General features: G+C 41.4%; 1 protein-coding gene across 3 annotated transcripts in view; it reads left to right on the top strand.

Annotated features, from left to right (window-relative positions):
- The window catches only part of cacna1bb (calcium channel, voltage-dependent, N type, alpha 1B subunit, b), a 162105-nt gene that overhangs the window by 129911 nt on the left and 11708 nt on the right, over positions 1 to 20486 (top strand). Inside the window, exons 34-47 of one of the 3 annotated variants that reach the window (XM_070989612.1) lie at positions 795 to 878; positions 2322 to 2438; positions 3221 to 3286; positions 4459 to 4550; positions 4680 to 4830; positions 5590 to 5717; positions 9359 to 9455; positions 13198 to 13303; positions 13421 to 13528; positions 14054 to 14163; positions 14791 to 14975; positions 16440 to 16569; positions 16664 to 16774; positions 19227 to 19265. In XM_070989612.1, coding sequence (XP_070845713.1) covers positions 795 to 878; positions 2322 to 2438; positions 3221 to 3286; positions 4459 to 4550; positions 4680 to 4830; positions 5590 to 5717; positions 9359 to 9455; positions 13198 to 13303; positions 13421 to 13528; positions 14054 to 14163; positions 14791 to 14975; positions 16440 to 16569; positions 16664 to 16774; positions 19227 to 19265 — 1524 coding nt within the window. Of the gene's footprint in view, positions 1 to 794; positions 879 to 2321; positions 2439 to 3220; positions 3287 to 4458; positions 4551 to 4679; positions 4831 to 5589; positions 5718 to 7131; positions 7229 to 9358; positions 9456 to 13197; positions 13304 to 13420; positions 13529 to 14053; positions 14164 to 14790; positions 14976 to 16439; positions 16570 to 16663; positions 16775 to 19226; positions 19266 to 20486 lie in introns of all 3 variants that reach the window. The other 2 variants (XM_070989613.1, XM_070989614.1) reach the window with 2 other exon arrangements.

Below are 20486 nucleotides of genomic sequence, written 5' to 3'. Positions count from 1 at the left end.
GTCTGAGCCAGATTTTTGCCTTCAGTCTATGGGAGCAGTTTTGTACATCTTTGTTTTGTAAATCCACATACTGTACGGAGGGCAGAGAGAGCAGACTTCCAGCCCATCCAGTTCCTTTGTTCAAGCTGTCTACAATGCTGTGCCAAGCCCAACAAACCTGCTTGTCGAGGGGAAGAATGAGACAGCTTCATACCCTCTTTGCTTTGGAAGAGGATCTTAAGAACATCTCCTCAGACCTTCCCCATCTCCTTGGGGAAGGTTGCTATCTTTGGCGCCATGACCAGGTGCTCAATGCGGTTGCTGAGAGCATAGCCACAGCCACCAGCAAAATATTTAACATTAAATTTCCTGCACATGTTAGAGAATTAATCGCCTGTGCATGGACCATTTAATTGACTCTAAATCTACATGTGATCAGTTCAGATTGTGTGAAATGTTGATTAAAATCTTAAAGGCAGGTTTGAGCTGGACCTGTAACAGTAAGCTGATTAATTGATGAGTCAGTTGACAGTAATTGGCAACTAGATTGATAATTGATTAATCATTGAGGGAATTATTTCTAGCAAAAACGTTTTTGTCACTGTAAACTGATTATCCTTTGATTTTGGACAGATGGTTGGACAAAACAAGACATTTGAAGAAGTCACATTGGACATTTTCTGACATTTTATAGACTTTACATTTAAAATAATATATTTTTAGCCCTCGTCTGAACAGTTATACCAAAGAGGCTGAACATTTTAAAGTTTGAATGAAATCCAGTCTAATCTCTCGGTATCTTCTTTGTCTTTTAGAACTACCTGAAAGCAGCCTGGAATGTGTTTGACTTTGTTACTGTGCTCGGAAGCATCACAGACATCTTGGTTACAGAGATTAAGGTAAGTGCTGCGGCCATCACGGGCTCCTCTGGGTGCCATTACACCAGTCTCTTATGGGTCATTTCGTCCATGAGCATCATGGAAGGGTAGCATGCTGCGATACAGAGGGTAGATTTAATCCAGTCAGATGAAGGGAACTGTGCTAACGGAAAAGATGATATGTACTTTATCAACAGTTTCAGCACAAATTTTTAGCAATCTGAACAAACCACTTCCGCTCTAACATCCTGAATGTAGGAACCATGTTTTGCTCTGCTCTCACAGTCTCAGCCCTTGAATCAGAAGCTCAATCCAGAAAGTTGCCAGCAAAAGAATGACATCATGAAAATCAATACACGAAATGAAAATCAATGCATAAAACAAAGGTAGCCACAGGGCAGCAGGAGGACTGATGCTGCTGTTCCAGCCCGGAGCTTTTAGTTTCCTTTGTTGAATTAGAACGGATGAAAAATGGACGAAGGTATTTGATTGTGGAGATGGAGGGCTGAGGCGCAGCGCCGGCGCTTTCTGTGTGGCAAAGTCGTTCTTTCTCTTCTTGTGACTTTCTTTTCATGTTTCATGTGACCATTAGTCTTCTTTTCTGTCTCTTCTCTCTCGCTCTCCTCTCTGCTTTTTTTCTCTTTTGCTGTTTCCATCTTCTGCTGTTTCTCTCCTGGCGCCTGTGCCCTCACTCTGCCCCCTCTGTCACAACTGACACCTTTAGACGGTAAGTGGCTTTTCTTGTTGGCTGCTGATTTTGTCAATTCCCCTGTCAGTGTGTGTTGTTCTCTCCCACAGTCTTAGCTTAAAGTGTCTGCCTACTGAATCCTCAGTGTGACATGATAGAAAAGACAAAGAGCTATTAAACACGTGTACTTTAACAGAGAGACAATCGCCTACAACTGTTCCAGTTGCATAAGACCTGATGTAAAAATGTAGAATTTCACCCCCAACAAGGCATTTAGTTTCCGTGGTTTACATCAAAATCTTGAACTAAGACAAGATCACTGCAAGAGTATAAAATTAACTTGAAATTGGCTGGTTTGTGCAGCAAGATTACATGATCTCACCCCGTGTTTCATTTGGATGCCTCTCAATGGTGCCCCCTTCCCCCTCTAGATCCATCTGTAGACACACATGAATACAGGAGCTTGTTTAACAATGAAGACAACTCCCATGATCCCACACTATTGCACAACATCATCATCTTTTGTTACTGTTTTGACTGAAGAAATTGCAATTGAATATTTTAAAGCCATTGCAGTCTAAATTTCCTACATAACTCGCATAAGAAGGTAAACCGTCAACTTCAATTAAATCCTTAAAGGAAACAGAATGAAAACACTGATTTTCATGCAAGCGATACGCCACTTGCTATCTGTGCTGCTTGGATTTAGAGAACAAAGGACAGTCAGATGTTGTATTTGGGTAAAATTTTACCTGAAACTTGTCCTTCTCTCCCAGGACAAGATGATCAACCTGAGTTTCCTGAGGCTGTTCAGAGCGGCTCGTCTCATCAAGCTGCTGAGGCAGGGCTACACCATCCGCATCCTCCTGTGGACATTTGTTCAGTCTTTCAAGGTGAGTTAGCGCACACGGTGACCTAAACACACAAACTGTTCATTGTGTGTAAAACATGTATGCAAACTTGATTTATGGACTATGATTGAAAACATCTGTTTTACAGAGAGGCACAAAAGACATTCAGTCAGGAACAAATGAACGAGAATGCAGATTTATTTGGCATGGATTTCAGTGTAGAGCTTTTCAATTAGATTGATTGATAGTTGAATAAAAGGATATCACAGGAAATACACACAGTGGGATAGAGGACTGAAAAGCAGGCAGAGGCACTCTGCAGACTTCTGTTGAACTTGAACTGAATAGCTCTCAGCAGACAGCAGTTTGGATTTTCACGCAGTGCCGGTTTGCTCTCTAAATCCTCCGGGACAAGTTGAGGTAAATGCGTAGCGCCGGGCCGCAGCCGAGGGAATTTATAGCAGGTTTAATGTCAGTGGTGAGAGCTTTTAAGTCCAATGAAAATGGACAGTATCTGCAGAGTGTTAAAAGGTGGCTATTTAATTACAACAAATGTTCGCCTCCTCCTCGCAGTGATATAAATAGCTGGTTAAAAGAATCGACCCTGCAGGTCAGGTTGACTGCTCAAGTTCTTAAACAAGACTGTAAAATCTTACAAGGGCTCTAGTCCGCTGTGGAGAATCAGATTTGTGAGCGTGTTTGCAGAGAAAGAGGGCGAGATCAAAAGAGAAGTCATGCACTTTCTCTATGTGTGTACATGTGGGGAATTTGCTGTGCCATGTATCTGTGCTCTGACTTAAACCTGTATTTCTGTTTGTTTTCAGGCTCTGCCATATGTCTGCCTGCTCATTGCCATGCTGTTCTTCATCTATGCCATCATTGGAATGCAGGTGCGTTGTGACATAAGCAGCTGGGCTAAAGTGAAGTCAGGATGTAATGACTCAGCGATAGATGCCTCCTGGAAAGTGAGGATTTCTCATTAACCCAGAGTCCCTGCACACCCGTGGTACCCCTCCACAGGTGTTTTGACCTATTTGGCCTAATCAAACCTCCTCCTCTCAGAACTGTGTCGGTGTGTACAGGCTGTGCTTGGCTGACATTATCCCCATCCTCCTGTTATTCTGGACTATTTATTAGAGTCTTATTGTCAACCTGAGGATGCTCCCAGAGCTTTAGAGCTGCTTGAAGGTGGTAGGCTTTTCCTTTGGACAGAGTCTGGCTAGCAGATCCCTACTCTGACCAGCGAGTAAGATTAGCTAAAGAGCTGTTTTACCTGTATTCCAGCAAGCAGCCAGTAACTTTACCATACAGCTGAATTTCTGACACAGTTTCAATGAAAATTTAATATTATACATTTCATAAGCTAAGCATGCATTGCATGGTTGTTGCCTTGGATTGCGTAATGCTGTACAGGTGCTTGATTTTGAAGTGGATTTTTCATGTTTTTTAGAGGTAGCTGATAAAAACTGATATAACTTTTTATTTCTCTTGTGTATAAGATTGTCATAGTGTTTGTGCTGAAAAAGTCAGTTGCTGTATGCTGTACACACATATTTGACTGCTGTCCGAGGTCTCCTGGGACCGGCAGCCATTGCTCATAGGCCAGCAGGGTGGACACGCTGAGGGGCAAATAAATATTTAAAAAGAGAGCTCTGGGTTGTTTTACTGGACTCACCTTGGGACATCAAGTTGTGGCAATTTCAGTTCAAATCAATCAAGATTTATAGGCATGGAAGGCTGACGATGTATATATGTAAACTGAGCAATAATAAAGGTAAAGAATAGATAGAATTTTATACACAAAATCTGGCAATACAGTACATAAAACAGAAACAGAAGAGAGATGAAAGAAAATGTGTTCATGCAGGAATCAGTCAAATTAAAAAGGTGGTTGAGAAGAATGCTTTGAAGGCCTTTAAAGACGTAGGTATGGGCCGTGTTTGGGTCTCAGTTTGAGGACCAGATCTGTTGTCGTGTCTGTGCTACAGTAGCTCATAATAACATAGTGTAGGGCTTTAAGTTTTGAGGTTTGCATTCACCCACCTGCTCCCTGCTGCCTCAGGTGTTTGGAAACATCGAGCTGATTGAGGAGACGGCAATAAATCACCACAACAACTTCCAGACCTTTTTCCAGGCCTTGACCCTTCTCTTCAGGTAATCCTGCTCCCATATTCTAAAAATACCTGCTGCTAACGCTGAGCCCTGCTCCTGCCACTGATGAGCAGCGTTTACATTCACTTCAGTGTAAGCGTCTGTGTACCTTTAATGCGATTTGCGTTTCAGGAGTGCGACAGGCGAGTCGTGGCATGAGATCATGTTGGCGTGTCTCAGTAACCGGCCGTGTGATAAGCTCTCAGGAACTGTGGGGAAGGAGTGCGGAAGTGACTTTGCCTACTTCTACTTTGTCTCCTTCATCTTCCTCTGCTCCTTCCTGGTCAGTATGAATGAAAACAGAGCGCCATCTGGTCTCATACTGTATGAAAGTCTACAGTTTGTTGGTTTTCTATGCAATAGTTCATTAACTAATAGCTAGAACTTGGTTAACTTCATCAAACTTAGATCATTGTAACTAATGCTCATCATTTTTGTTTTGATGATCAAAAGAGACCCAGACCCAGAAAACTTATTTTCACCCAGATTTTAGGCCCTCATGAAACTCAAGTTGTCTTGTGTCCTGCTGTGAGAAGACCCTGTTTGCGGTTTAAAGTAAACAAGGTCTTCTTGTACAGAGCACAACTCTGAAAATGCTGACAGTCACAGTGAGTAGACAGAAAAATGGCAAGAAAATGCAAATAGGCTACTGGGTATGTGAGAAAATCCCATCAAGTAACTTAATTTCATACTTTTTGTACAATTTTATATTCATGGGTTGGTCTTAAATCAATAATAATAATCATTGCCAACATTAGTGAAATGGGGTTGTCCATGCAGTTGCAAGCAGGGTCAGTTCTGGAAAGATGCATGTCATATGACCCAAATTCATCTAAAAGTACAGGTTTTGCAAAATGATCAGCAGTAATATAAATACATATTTTTGGGCTAAAATGGTCCTTTAAGTTGAATACAAATGAAACATGCTGTTAATAATCGACAGAAATCAATCAACAGAAAACTTCTCTAATGTTTCTCTTCAAATTTAAGTTTAACATTGAACATAGAAACAAATAGTATTTTGTGTGTTTCCATTTCTCAGATGTTGAACCTGTTTGTCGCTGTCATCATGGACAACTTTGAGTATCTGACCAGGGACGCCTCCATCCTGGGGCCTCATCACCTTGATGAATTCATCCGCGTGTGGGCAGAGTATGACCCGGCTGCCTGGTAAGTGCTTAGACTGATCTCTGACCTGTGCAGCTTCAATATCGTCCCCAATGTCGGCGTTAAAGAAGAGGGGGCTTGTTTTTGGAAGAGAGGTAGGCTAGGAAACGGGACACTCTAAGAATGGCCTGGGAGTTCCAGCAGGATGACTCTGTGATGTGCAGCTGGAAAAATCCCATCTGAGCAGCGGTGGGTGAATGACATTAAGCCTGAGCCCAGTGTCGGCTCAGCTGGTGACGAGCCCCCTGTCGGCCGGACTGATGCATGTAAATCCAGCGTTCCGCTTGGCGTCCACTCAGTCCTCGCCCCTGTAAGCCGGTGGGCCCCAAAGCTCCTCAGTGTGCTACTGTGGTGTGAAGAGAAACCATTTCTATTCATCCAAAAGGGGAATCCAGGTTTATGTTAGCGCCCTCTCCGCCTTTCACCAGCAGCATTTAACTTGACTAAAACACAATACAAATTCTGAGTGAGACAGCGTTAGGCGTAATTTGTCTCAGATTATGTAAGGCTCATTAAGTTTTAAAGAGGCCTTCACAGGAGCCTTGCCAGTGAGTCAGGACTCAGGGAGAGGTGTGAGATGTGAAATATGAAATTGCCATCTCCTGACAGACATTACGGGGGAGGAATTATTATTTATTCCTTTGAATATAAATTAGCTGCTCTCAGAGAAGTGCCTTCAGTAACATTCAGCATATTTTAACTGCTTTAACTCATTTTTATGTCCGGTTGCAGCAAGCAGTGTGTTTAAGGCTCATTGTTTTCAGTTTTTATTTGTTCATCACAATTTTTCAGCAGAACAGATCAGTTTGCTCTTATTTAAAAGGATTTCACCATGCAATGTCCCTCAAACATCCAAATGTTGTTGTTGCAGGAAGAAAATGACCACATTAGTTTGCAGCCATTTTTTTTCTTCCTCTGGGAAGAAAAGATTACACCACAGTACAATTGAAAACTTGCACATGATGGTTATTAAGAACTCTGCTTCCAGTATTTTTGTGACTACGTTAAGGGGAACAAAAAAGTAAACATAATAGAAATCAAAGATGAAAAGTCCAAATAATTTAGCTATTTTTAAGATTTCATTCTTTTCATCTTCAAAAAAAAAAACTATTTCTAAATTTAAATTGCCTCGCTACAGACCTGAGGTCAGTATTTGTGGTCAGCAAAAGAAAAAAAGGATCAGGGATTGGGTGCCAGACACTTAACTCGAAGTAAAAAATTAATTGAATCCTTTAATACTCAAAACAAACACCAACAAGTCAGAACGGCTGCCACTGATTACACTGTGTTCTTTATGCTGCTGCTTGCTGAGTATTTATCTGAAGTTAACACCCACTAACTGATATCAGATTATTTTAGATAGATGTAATGAAATAACCTGTGAACTAACCTCTTGAACATCTGTTGTCTTTTTCAGTGGGAGGATATGCTATCAGGATATGTACAAATTGTTGCGTTTTATCTCACCTCCCCTGGGCCTGGGGAAGAAGTGCCCTAACAGGGTGGCTTATAAGGTTTGCACTCCCACACAGTCCCTTTTGTTTTCAAAGGGACTGTGATGGTTTTCGGACTGTAAATGTCTGTTCTCATTCCCTGCAGTGCCAGAGAATGACCCAGCCACACATGCATACAAACACGCATCGATCCTCCACTAACCAGCTGGCAGGTAACCATGGCGAGTGCAGGAAACAATGCCGCAAGTTAGGCTCAAACAAAAGGCATCAGATGCTATGTCCAATATATTCCCCTGCTTCTAAACACAGGAGTGAAAGAAGAGTGGGCAGTGAGGAGAGAGCATTGTGTGCTTTGTTTCCACTTTGGTTACTGCTAATGCCTCTTAGCATGCTGAAACAGAGGGCATCTTAAAGGAATACTCCACTGAAAATCTGTCTTTTGACTCTGAAATAATGACCCCTCCTTGAAACGTGGCTCTGAAAAGTTTGGAGCCGATGCTTTGAGAAGGAAAGTCGCTGCACTGACTACAGAGTATGTCCTTCTTGGATTTCAGTGGATTCCAATGGCGATGACAGTGAGTCATAACAAAAGAGAATGAATGAAAACATCAAAACAGCCAGAGAAAATTCTCAAACCACTTCTGCAGCATAATCCACTTCTCCCTGTTTTATGTTCCAAAAATGTCCTTTCTGTCTGACAAAGAATAACAGTTATAGAAGGACAGACTAGAACTTTTTAAAGTGGAACTCCACTAATTTTGCACATCAGTTTACAGGTGTTGGCGAGTACTACTGCATATGTGCAAAATGTTGTATATACTGTAGCCTTTTGTGGCTCTAGAGGGAGCTGTGTGAAACCTGGTAATTGTCCTCAAGTGATGTCACATGAGTCAGCATCAGTTGTGACTAAAGATGACAGTTTGAAATGAAAAAAGAAAGAGCAAGTTTAGCGTAAAGCTCCTCATAAATGCATGAGGCTAGCAGCTCGAGGCTACATTAGCCGCTACTTCCAACGAGCAACAGCTCTCCGACTGAACTGTTGGCAATTGAGTTGCATTATGGGTATGTGAGAAGAATATGTGGACTTAAGGGGAAGGGTGTCTCTGGTTCTGCTGCATCAGTTTTGATACTTTTTTAAAGGCGCTGTAAGTTCAACAATTCTACAGAAGTGCAGTGTGGAGTACTCTTTTAAAAGAGCTGAACATTGTGGTCTTGGACAGTGTCCAATTCATTCCAACACAATTTGTGCACAGACGTATACAGCACATGACACATGAGCATAAATATCTTGAAACTCCCAATGCAAGTATTGAAATCCTGGCAGTTCAAAGTCATCAAAAAAAAATCATTGTTTTACATGACTGTGTATGTGGAAGCTTTTGGGCCTCAAGCACATCATGGGACCAGCAGCACCAGTTGAGCCACCACAGCAACAAATGAATTAATGCAACGATATTAATGTGTTTTTCTTTCATAACGTTAACGCTGATTGAGAGAAACAAAGATATATTTTTAATCAAAATATGTTTTAAATTCTCTTAGTTTCTCAGCAACAGAGCTGAATGCTCTACTTCCATACCATACCATCGTCTCCATGTAGCTCTGCAACTCTGCTGCATGTAGTGTACAGTATATACTACAGTATACATATACTGTATATGTATATATTTATTTATATACTGTATATACTATATAGTGAATGTAAGGGTAATCTGTGGACAGGGGGATTATGTTGCCAGGGCAGTATGAGAAGATTCTCTGAATGTTTTGATAATTATGCTGTGAGACTGGGTTGCCATGTTTGATACTCTAAATATAGATTTTCGGAGGAGTAATCCTTTAATGTAAAATGCACTCTCATTCCAAAATGCATATCTTCCACCAGGATCCCTCCATCCAGCATCTCTCCACAGGGAATCCTCCGGAGCATCCTCCCCTCCTTCCTCTGGGATCCATTCCTGAATCCTTAAACCCAGCTAGGATGGCATTCCAGATCATTGATATCCTGGAAATCTTATTAACAAGGATTTCTGTCTTTTCCTCTCTTTTCCCCTCCCATTCTCTCTTTTGGGTTTTGCCACTTTCTGTGATGGTGTAACCCCCTCCTACCGCTTTTAATCCCAACACCTCCTCACCTGGGAAATCTTCATTCCTTCTTCCATGGCCTCGTACCATCTTTCCCCCGGGAAGCGGCCGCATGACTTACCGCGATATGTACGAGATGCTTCGCGACATGTCCCCTCCGCTAGGTTTGGGAAAGAAATGTCCCCCCAGAGTCGCCTATAAGGTAGAATCACTCCTCCCTTCTGTCCCCCCTCCCTCTTGCAGTCACTGCTGGCTCCCTGCTTCCTCCTGTCAAACATCTTCAGGCTTCTGTCAGTGTGTTGCAGTCAGTATCTTCTGGCCTGCTGTTGTGTTCTTTCTGTTCATCTGTGAAGCTCTGTGACCTTGCCTTGCTCTGTGAGGGTTTGTCGAACACTCTAATCGTCTCCTTCAGGTCCATGTAACACTGACATGCAAAAAATAGATTGGAGGAGCTGAGCAAAATCATAATATTTGACCTCCACAAAATCATCTTAGAAAATAAGAGCATCAAAATAACAGCACCAGCTGCTAGTATAGAATAAAAATCCTAACTTCGATATTAATTCGGCCAAGGACGTTATGTTTTTTTGTCCCTTTCGTTTGTTTGGTAGCTGCAGTGTCTCCAGCAGCAACAGGGAATTGTTTTCAGTTCACCAAACAACAGGCAGACACAAAGTTAGGGACTAGACAGAGAAGGAAGTGGAACATCTATTGCCTGAAGAGCCAGATATTTTTCTCAGGAGTTGGGACAGACCTAGACCCACTGATGACTTCAGGAGTGTATGTTACTCTGTGATTTGTTCACCTAGTGTTCCCAAACCTAAGGGGTAAGTATCTTTATTTTTGTACCTGTTATCCACCATCAGGTTGCATCTTCAAGTGTTTCTCTCTTTTGTGATCTCACAGTTGTCTGCAGTCTGCTTGAGATGGTAAAATATTAGCCCAGGGTGAAACCAGCGTTTCACAGACTGCGCCAGGCTCTGCTCTGCCTGCCATCGGCCCATGCAGTGGACTTTACAAGCACCCAGCAAAAAACCTGCTAACAATTATTTTATTATTCAGGGGAGACTGTGGATATCTGCCAGATCAAGAAAACACCTTTGAAGATGCAACCTTCTGGAAAACTGATAAAAGATAGTGTTTGCCATGCTACAGCAGAGCTCTTGGGATAGTACGTCTGGATCCTATGAAACTTTGTCCCGACATCCACTCCCAGGGGCATTTTTGGCTCAGAGTGAGATGTCTTGACAACTATTGAATGGATGGCCTTGAAATCCAGTCGTTGTTGCCCTCAGGATGAATTGTAAGAACTTTTCATAGCACCATCACCAGGTCAAGATTTGCCCAATGCTTTGATTTTTGACCAAATATTTTAAGTACCATGATTAGTTTAGAACTGATACTCACATCAGTGTCAGGTGGGGCTTGTGTTTAGTGCTGTGTAGCATGTTAGCATGCTAACATCCTAAACTATGATACTGGAGATTTGTGTGAGGAATGCCATATTCCCAAATTATGGAGAAACATATGGAATAACTTGTTTTGTAGTTCATCTTCCCACTATTGGCCAAAAAAAAAAAATGCATCACAGCACCTACTTGACTGAAGGAGAGGCTGGCACATTTACCCCATGACTATATATAAGACTTGTATAGGAGTGAAGTTGAAGTACGCAGCTCAATGATCCTCAGGTAGTTCCTGTGCCAGCTGCTTACCTCTTAGCATGAAGACTTAATGTGAGTGGTTCCAGTGCATGCACAGCTGTCGAAATGAATCACGTTTAAAACGGCCCTGCCCTTGCCCCAGTTAAAAATGTCTGGGTCTGACGTGGTTGCATCTCCAAATATAACTCCTGTTTTTGTGAATCGACAGAGAAAGACATGAACCAAGACACACAGAGAGAGCAGCAGTGCATTTGAGAGCAAGGCCACCGTTTTTCTCCCCCATCTCTGTTTTTTGAGTTTTTCCCATCCCACTGCTTTGCAGTTGATCGCACTCCTAGTTAACCTCCCTTCGTAATGAACACATCTTCCCCTGACAGTCATAATTGTCCCCGTTACCCTCTTGTTTTCTGTTTTATGTTCTGTCTTCAGGCAGAGCTTCACTCTCTCTTTTGAATGATCTCTCCTTCACCCTCTCTGGGGATTTGTGTCCTCTTTCCTCCTTCCTCTAACTTCACTGTGTGTGTCTGTGTGCGTGTGCATGTGGAGTCTTTGTCTGCAAGCATGTGTCCTCCACATATGTGCTTTGTGATTATGTGTTTCTTTATTTGTCTGACGCTCATGTCTGCAGCTTGCCATTCCTCTGCTCTCTCTTTCTGGGAAAAAGATGCAAGACTTTTCATGCGTAGATGCTTTCCAGTTGAGGCACTTCCTCCTCCTCCTCCTCCTCCTCCTCCTGTTTCTTGCCTCTCATCTCGCCATCTCTCCATCTGTATTGTTATGCTCCCGCAGTGAATATACGGTCTCTTTTTTCTTATCTTGGCTTGGAAAAAAATGGCAACCATCAGCTACGGTTTTCCTTTTTCACAAATGTTTCTGATGATTAATTTTTTTTTTCTTTTGTCTTTCAGTTCTTAATGTCTTCTTTTGATTAGGAGTTTTATATCCAGTACATGCCTCTGCTGTCCCTCCAGCCTCACTGTGAATGTGGTGTACTAACTCAAACATGCATGTCTGTATGAATCATTTCATTGCAGTATTGATCCAAAAGCCCTGCATGGTGTGGATTTATGCTTAGCAGTTCCTATTTTGGATAATTTTTTTAGCTTTATAACCTACTCTAGAAATAATGATTAATTAAAAATGATGATGCCTGCGTGCTGCCTAGTAATTGCTGCTGATAGTTACCAAATTTTAGTACTTGCAGCACGCAGCAGTGAATGAAGAATAGCCCTTTTTTTAACTTTTAACTTAACCAATTCATCATTTAGTCTATAAAATGTAAGAAAATAGTGAAAATAGAGCTGAAGGTGACTTTTTAAGGTGCTCATTTTGTCCAACCAACAGTTTGTTTTCACCATGTAAAACAGAAAGAGAACAGAAAGCCCTCACATTGGAGAGGCTAGAATCTGCAAATTAAAGCAACTTTAACGTTTAATCTGCATCAAAGTTGTTGTCATGTTTTCAATTCAATTCAAATTTTCTAAAAACACATCAGGTTTCTCATTGCTTGAGTCTGGTGCAGCGACAAACTCTTTTTCTTTCAAGCTACAGACACATATTTCCAGAAACATACTGAAGGAAATGGTTGATTGGAAGAATTTAAATATTTTAATGGCACTGGCAGATTTTTTTTATTTTATTTCTTTTTAAGGCAATTAGGTGGTCAGTGACCTCTTTTTTCTCCTCAGGCTTCTAAGTCATTATTTTCAGAACAAAGACAGCAGCATTGAGCTTAACATGTTCACAGAGCTAACAATGCTCAGCATCACAAGTTCATCATATTGTAGCTTGTAGCAGTGTGCTACGCTTCCAGTGCATTTGCAATAGTCTCATAGCAACAGCAGCAGCCATAAACAGCACAGAGCTGCCCGCATTCATCTGTTTAGTGCTGTTAGCTTATGAAAAGGTGTGTATGATGGGCACACAGGCTGAGGCCTTTGCATGGACTGAAATGACTATTTGACTAATCAAGCAATAGTTTGACAGAAATTGTCATTTAATAAACAGAAATTTGCAGGTTCTAGCTTCTCAAATGTGAAGACTGATGTTTTTCTCAGATGCATTTCATTGTAAATGAAATACAGCTGACTTTTGCAAAACCCAGGACGGACAAACAGGATTTCTTTACCTGAAGTAGACTAGTTGTGCAAAGCCTAATATTTAAACAGCTTCCCTTTAATTTGGATTGTAGTCACATCTCTAATCCAGCCCGCTTTCCCTGAGCTGTTGATCATTTGTTCCTGGTTCATGGCCCCTCCTCTTTGCTTCCATTCCTCTCAGCGATTGGTGAAGATGAACATGCCCATTGCAGATGACAACACGGTGCACTTCACCTCCACGCTGATGGCCCTGATACGCACGGCCCTGGAGATCAAACTGGCATCTGGTGAGAGACTGAAACTACAAAATCCAGAATCCCTTGCGGCCGGACTGACGTTAAAGTTAATGGCTGTGATCACTGTGGTGCAGATTTGATGTGACATGTTTGTGGGCACGTCCCCAGGGGTCCTGGCGCAGCGTCTGTGCGACGTTGACCTGAAGAGGGAGATAAACCGAGTCTGGCCCAACCTGTCGCAGAAGACTGTGGATCTGCTGGTGACGCCACATAAATGTCAGTTCTGTTTGAGTTCTGCTGGGCTCCACTGAAACCCAGTTGTTTGCTTGTCACTTGACTTCTTCCTGCTTGGTTTCCTAACATTTTCCTCTTCCCTCTTTATTGAGTCCTTAAATGTCTGATTTTCCTAAAAAAAAAAAAAAGAATTCTTTTAAATACAATAATAGAGGAAAATTGGTAATTTCAGCTAGTTTCTTATACAAGTAAAGACATTCACTTATTTTCTGCTTGATGTTTGTGCACTGATATGCATTTTTCTGTTTTCTTTTTTCAAGTTACTACACATGTAGAAAATTCAAGAAGAAAAAATTTTAAACATTTGATACCAAGGAAATCTAGAAAACATACAGTTGAATTGATGAGGTGTAGATTGTTTGCATGACAGTACAGCTCAGTTTGCAGCCACAATGACCAGTCCATTCTGTCCATGTCCCCCTTTCTGAGTTCCACTTTGTTACTCATCTGGCACCATCTACTGCCCACATGGTGGAATTGTCTCTCACTCAGGTCTCTCCTCTCCAGACAATGAGCTGACTGTGGGGAAAGTCTATGCAGCTCTCATGATCTTTGACTACTATAAGCAGAATCGTGCCAAGAGACTCCAGCAGCAGCAGTCTTCAGGGGGACCTCAGGTGCAGTATGATTCAAAAATTGTCCATGAGCTCAGAGGTGGTTTAGACAGGAAAGAAACATCTTGTGTTCATGATGATACATGTGGATTTAAAATCTAGTTGGGTGTTACTTTGTGTATAAAATTATTTTCTCATGCTGACTAAGCAGACTAACGAGATATAATCCTATGATATTTAAGGGACACAGTTTCCAGCTCATGCTTTTAGTCTTAAGACATTAACTCTGAAACGAGCTGAATTAAAAGACAAATAATCTTGATTAGCATCATTAATGAATTAAACTCGAGCTTTATAATTTAATAAAGTGTATCTCACAATACAGATTGAGCTAATCTGCCAATGGAGTGAGATCATGTATACAGCTGCAGCAACCTGCACTTCTCTGTCTTACACTTCTTTCAATTGTGAAGGTTGAATATGAGACGAAATAAAAATAATACGATCATTTTTATTTACTATTTATTAAGCAAGTACAACCACATTTGCCCTTCTACTCTTACATAAACCTTCATCTAAACTGATGTGGTGCTCCCTCAGTCTATACACACTTCTTTATGCTGCTCCCTTAATCAAATTGTCAAATTGTGATGAGTCCATTTATGACACTGCTGTTGGTTTGTCCTGCAGAGTAAACTGGGGGCGCTGTTCCGTCCCGTGCTGCCCCTCACTCAGATACTGGAAGCAGAACCATCGTTCTCCAGCCCCAAACAGCCCCTCCCACCCCAGCCTGAGCCAGAGGCGAAGCTAGAAGCACTGCCCACCACCACCATCACCACCACCACCACTGCCACCTCGGTTAACAGGGACACAATGTGAGCGATTGTCTTCTCTGTCATATCCAGTAGAAACATAATATATCCATATGGAGCTGTCTTCATTGATATTCTAATATTACCTTCAAATACAAGACAATATATTAGACAATATATTCTTAGAAAAGAGAACTTAACATAAAGAGAAACTACCTTCATGTCGTAAAGAAAGATTTCTTCTTCTCAATCTAGTTTCTTTTGTTTTAGACATATAGTACTTCACATTTAGCACACTATTTTGTCAGAAATGATAACTGAGAATAAGTGAATTCAGATTCCATTGGAGCAAAAGCTAGATGTTCTGTGGATTTAATCAAAAACTGAGGTATCCTTTCCAAACAAACAGCTGTGTTCAGTCCTACAGCTCAGCATTAATAAGCAGGTGAGGGTGGGATGACTCAGTGTAGAAAATGTGAAACTGTCTGAAAATGTGGGTTCTCAGCCTATGGCGGAAGAGCAGTGACTCTGCTGTCAGGATGTCAGCGGGGAGGTAATTTTACCACTGAGGACCACGAGCAGCCACAGGGCCCTCAGAGTGACAGGAGCAAAATGTTCGCGCCACAAAGTCGGTATTAGCCATGGCTTGGGTGTGAGAAGTTCCTGTTTTCTCTTTTCTGAAGAAGCTGAGTGTTGTAGGATAACTATGGCAGGTTGAATACCAGCATTCTGGACTAGTTGCACTGGTCTGATAACAGGGGGGGGGGTTCTGACAAGGGGCTTGTCCAAGCAGGAGATTACGAACACCTTGAACAGCCTCTGGGCCTCCTCCCCAGTCAGGATGGGGTGAACCTTCCTGATGCTGTACATGAAGAATGTCCAGGTGCAGGCTTCTGCTGCTGTGATGTGTTCACTGTCCAGGGTCACACACGGAGTTGCTGTTCGGGTTGGCATCGCTACAGTATTGTCACTAGTGCTGCACCCTTTCCTGAAAGAACACAAACTCACACTAAGCGTATTTTTACATTACAAGTCCGTCTTCTTCCTTTTTACATGTGCAACTGTAGTGATTGTGTATCGGCAGCTGTCAAAATGCAAGTGATCTCCACTCAATACTGTGCCTGAAAGCATCCTGTGTAGACACAGATGGAGCACTGAAGCTGCTGCCTCTGCCATGCTAATGTGCGGCTCATGCTACGCCTCCGGTCTCGTCAATTTGTCAGTCTTCAAATTGATTGCATACTAAACAGAAATGGAAGGATGCCAATATCAAATTCAATCTGAAGAAACACGAGGGCTACAGATAGAAGTTATTTCAACTGATCAGACAGGTATTACTTCGATTAATCAATTAATTGTTTGGTCTAAAATTTCAAGAAACACTGAAATGTGGTTCTGAGGGCACAAACAGTCAATCATGCACAATCTTTGGTTATTCCAGAAATGGTCTTTTCTCAATTCACATCTTATCCTACAACAATGACTAGCTGCCAGTAATACAGTCAGATCTTTTGTGTTTGTGTACAGACTAAACCAGAGGAGTGCCATAAAACATTCCCAGTCCGGAGATGTTTCTCAGCCAACACAGAGGCCCAAAGGCCGGAGGAAACTACAGAGAGGCCAGTCAGAGGACGTGCCTCAATCCACCAGACCTCAGGTACACAGACACAGAAAAAACTCCATCACTGAAAGGTTATTTTACATTCTAACATTCTGTGAAGTCTTACTTCTTCTTCCTCTTCTTCTTTCAGGAATTGGTTGAACTGAAGCAGGTGGAGAACATTTCAGACACAGAAGGATATCCAAGCCTGGAAGGCCACTGCAGAGCAGCTTCTCTGCCCCGACTCAATGCTGAGTACTACGTAAGCCCACCATTGCTCATGCTTCCATGTTTGTTGTTGCAGCGCTCACAGCAAAGGTCTCTTTGGTTCATTCACAGCTGATTTGTTTTGGTTCAGGTTTGGAAAAGACACTGTGGATACCTTAGACAGTGGCTTCTGCAATGTAATGGAAATATAAATTAGTAGAAAAAACGGTGGCTCAGGTCGGGGGGCATTTGAAAAAGCTGAAAAAGGCTGGTGCAAAGCTGAGCAGTAATCGGTTAGTGAAAGCAGCCGTAAGCTAACAGAAGCGGAATCGCTCTCTGTCAGTCCACATCAGTTCATCCTGCTGACCCCAACCTCCTCAGTCTGACGATTTCACATTTATGGCGAGGAGGAAATTCAGGATAGATGGACTCAGCCAAGTGAACAACACAGATGTCACACTAATGTCTTACATACAGTAGATTAAACATGGTGCCAGTTTTTACTCGTTTACAATAGAAGGCAGGAATATTGACCATTTGGATACTGAATGACCAGTTGAGCTGCAGTGTGTGTTCCTGACTTATGACTCAAAATTGATCTCACTGAGCTTTTGTCCTTCAAAAAGATAAACTGTGCATTTTGCAGAAAAGTCCACTTGATGAGCCTGTAAGTCTCAATAATTAAACTCAGTCTCAATGCTGTTTTATCCCCTTTTACCCCCCTTTTCTTAAAGAAATAGATCAACACTTTAGGAAGGACAATAATTTCCCATCTTTCTGAGAGTTACTTGAGAAGATTAATACCAGACCCAGTTTCTGCTTCATGTATGGAGGTCAAACTGGGAGGCAATTAGCCTAGCTTACCATAATAAGCAGTTTAAAGAAATTGCAATAATTATAGCACGGAGCTCCCTATAAAACCACACATGTTAATTTAACATTACTGTTTGTGTTATGGTTGCTGTGTTTTTGAACTTTGGACAAAGCTAGGCTAGTTGTTTTCTCATGGTTACAGTTTTTATGCTAAGCTAACCACCTCCTGGCTCAAGCTCCACACTTAATACATGCACAGTGACTTTGATTTTCTTATCTAAGTCTTAGAAAGATCTAACAACTAAAAATATATCCCAAAATGCTTAACTTTTCCTTTAAGTTTATATCATCTGCATTTCAAATATTGATATATTAAGACTGAATTCATTTTAGAGAGATGATGAATGGCTTGAACTTAATTTTCAATGAATATTGAAAAAAGCAAAAGAATTTCAGTGGAAAACCAGAAATGATCACATGGTACTGAAATATCATTTGAAAGTAGAGAGCCACAGTGTGGCTTTTGTGTTTTGCATTGAAATAGGAACTGGATATATACAGATATACAGATACTGGATTTCTAGAATTTAGCATCTGTAAAATCTGGCCTTCAACGTAAAACATTGTGAAATAGTAAATAAGTGTGACTTGAATTTAGTTGGAAATCCTAAGGATGCTGTTTTGAAAATGCTTTTTTGTTTCCCCTGTTTCCCCCAGTAATTATTATTATATTTCATACAATACTCAGACTCACCTGCAACAGGATCTGATCCAACAGTTGAGAGTGTCTGCAGTAATCCTTTGATTTTTATGACTGTCACTTACTTTCATCCATGTTTAAATCATTTACCTTTTTACTGTCATTTTCTTACTTTCAGTAATTGCTCTTGTCTGCTGCATATGGATGTCATGTCAGGATGATTTTTCTGTGTCTCATTGCTCCGTTGCTGGATTGTTTCACCTGTCTGATCTTGTCTGGTTCGCTTCGCTGTTTGCCCTGTTTGCCTGTCTCTGTGTGTTCTTGTCTGTCTCTCTCTGTCACCTCTCTCCCACAACACTTAACATGTGCTTTCCTTATGTTTATGTTGCCTTTTGATCTCTCTTCTCTCTCTTTAAAGGATGAGGCTGGCGTTATTCTGCGCTTTGGTTATTGTTAACAAATCCCATGAAAAGACCAAAACCCACAATGTGTTAGTCCTACTCTCAATACCTTATGATTTCCCAGTCCTACCCCTGAGGATGTAAGCTTTAAAAACAGCCTACAAATATTAACAAATTTTATGTCTAAGAAAGGCTAGCTGAGTTAGTGTTTGGTGAAAATAGTGTTGGGGACTTTTTTCAGCTGCAGATTAATACGCATTGGGTGTTGTAATGAGTATTTAGAGCAGCAGGATGCTGAATGTGCGGCATTAGTCAAAATATGTGTGAGTTCATGGTCACACAGTTTGTGTGCAAGAAAGGAGCCCCATGGCACAGAGGAATGAGATCTATCAGGATTTGGTTAACAGACAGTACTTGTTAGTAGGATCAACACCTTATTGGTTTGGGTCTTTTCATCTGATTTACTGACATTAAGAAAATATCTATCACCAGCCTTATCACTAGTCTCTCCTCTTCTGTTTTCCCTTTCTCCTAATTTCAATGCCCACTGCTAATGTTTTGCCCACCTCCCTCTTGTGTGTGCTGTCTGATAGCGGAGCCACCCTCGCCACGCCCCTGGGACCCACCTGGCAGTATGTACCACCTGTTGTACCACCTCTTTCTTCTTCTTCTCTCCTCCTCTCGTGCTCTCCCTCTTTTTCTTCTTCTCCTCTCATGTCTGTGTTTGCCTCCATGTGTTCCTCTCATCTCAGTGCAGAGCTCACACCATCTAGCCATCATGGACAAAGTGACCCTCCTACATATACAGTATACACTGGTCATTCCATGAAATTCCTGATAGTCACATTACATGAAATACAGAAATTTACATTATCCACCAAGCATACCCATCCCTGGAAAAGTATCCAGTGCAGTAGTCCAGTGTATCCAGGGTATGTCACGCACTCTGTCCTGCTTTTCAGCCATTAACTACAGCAGTACAATACAGTACTACACTTTGGTAAAACGTGGTGGTGTGTATGTAAGTGTTGTTATGTAGTATGGTAGTAGTGTGTAGTTTTATCTGTGAGTTGGTGTGTGATTGTTAGACAAGGCAGGGACAGTACTGCTGCTTTCTTGCTTTGAAATAACATTTTCTATCTAACACACCACAAAAAGCCATCCAACCTTATCTGTCATTTGATGTTACTGCCAGTCTTAAAATCTTATTTTCACACATGAGAACAAAAGCAAACAGAACAAGTCTGATTCATCGCTATTCTTTCACTTTCTTTTACTGCACCTTCGATTTATTTCTCTTTCTGGACTCTATACTATTTTCATTTGTTATTAAGAGCATATTATGGCGTTGATCTTAAAAGTAAGATTTTAAGACTGCATACTATATAAAATGACTTGGTAACATGAATCTTTTCTGCAGTGTTGTGACATTGTTGTCCCTGACTGTAGCTACAGGCTAGGCTGTGGGGTAGGAACAAGAGGAACAGCGCAATCACCCTAAATCTGTCTGTGATAGAACAAATAAGAAAAATAGTAGTTCATCAGCATAACATTTGTCATTTAGTGACTATTCAAAGTTCCTTATAGCAGCATGACTAAGCACATTTTTAGCACTGGATGCTACAGTATATGATCTAGATAAATACATTTGGAAACTAAAGTCCTCAAAAACTATTTACTGCTATACAGTAACCAGCAGGTGGGGTGGTAACTTAGCTGCTGTTCCAGTTCCCTATCACATCAGTTTGTTACCTGATAGCTGTGCTGGTCAGTAAGATAAGAATTAGGTGGGGTGAGTGTCAATGTCCTCAAAGCATTAGTCAAAGTATGAATCGCTGGAGAGAATCTTAATG

This window comes from Chaetodon trifascialis, chromosome 20, assembly GCF_039877785.1.
Source record: "Chaetodon trifascialis isolate fChaTrf1 chromosome 20, fChaTrf1.hap1, whole genome shotgun sequence".
Taxonomy (NCBI): Eukaryota; Metazoa; Chordata; class Actinopteri; order Chaetodontiformes; family Chaetodontidae; genus Chaetodon; species Chaetodon trifascialis.
Note: the sequence above shows the minus strand (reverse complement) of the source record. Positions and strands in the feature narration are given on the sequence as shown.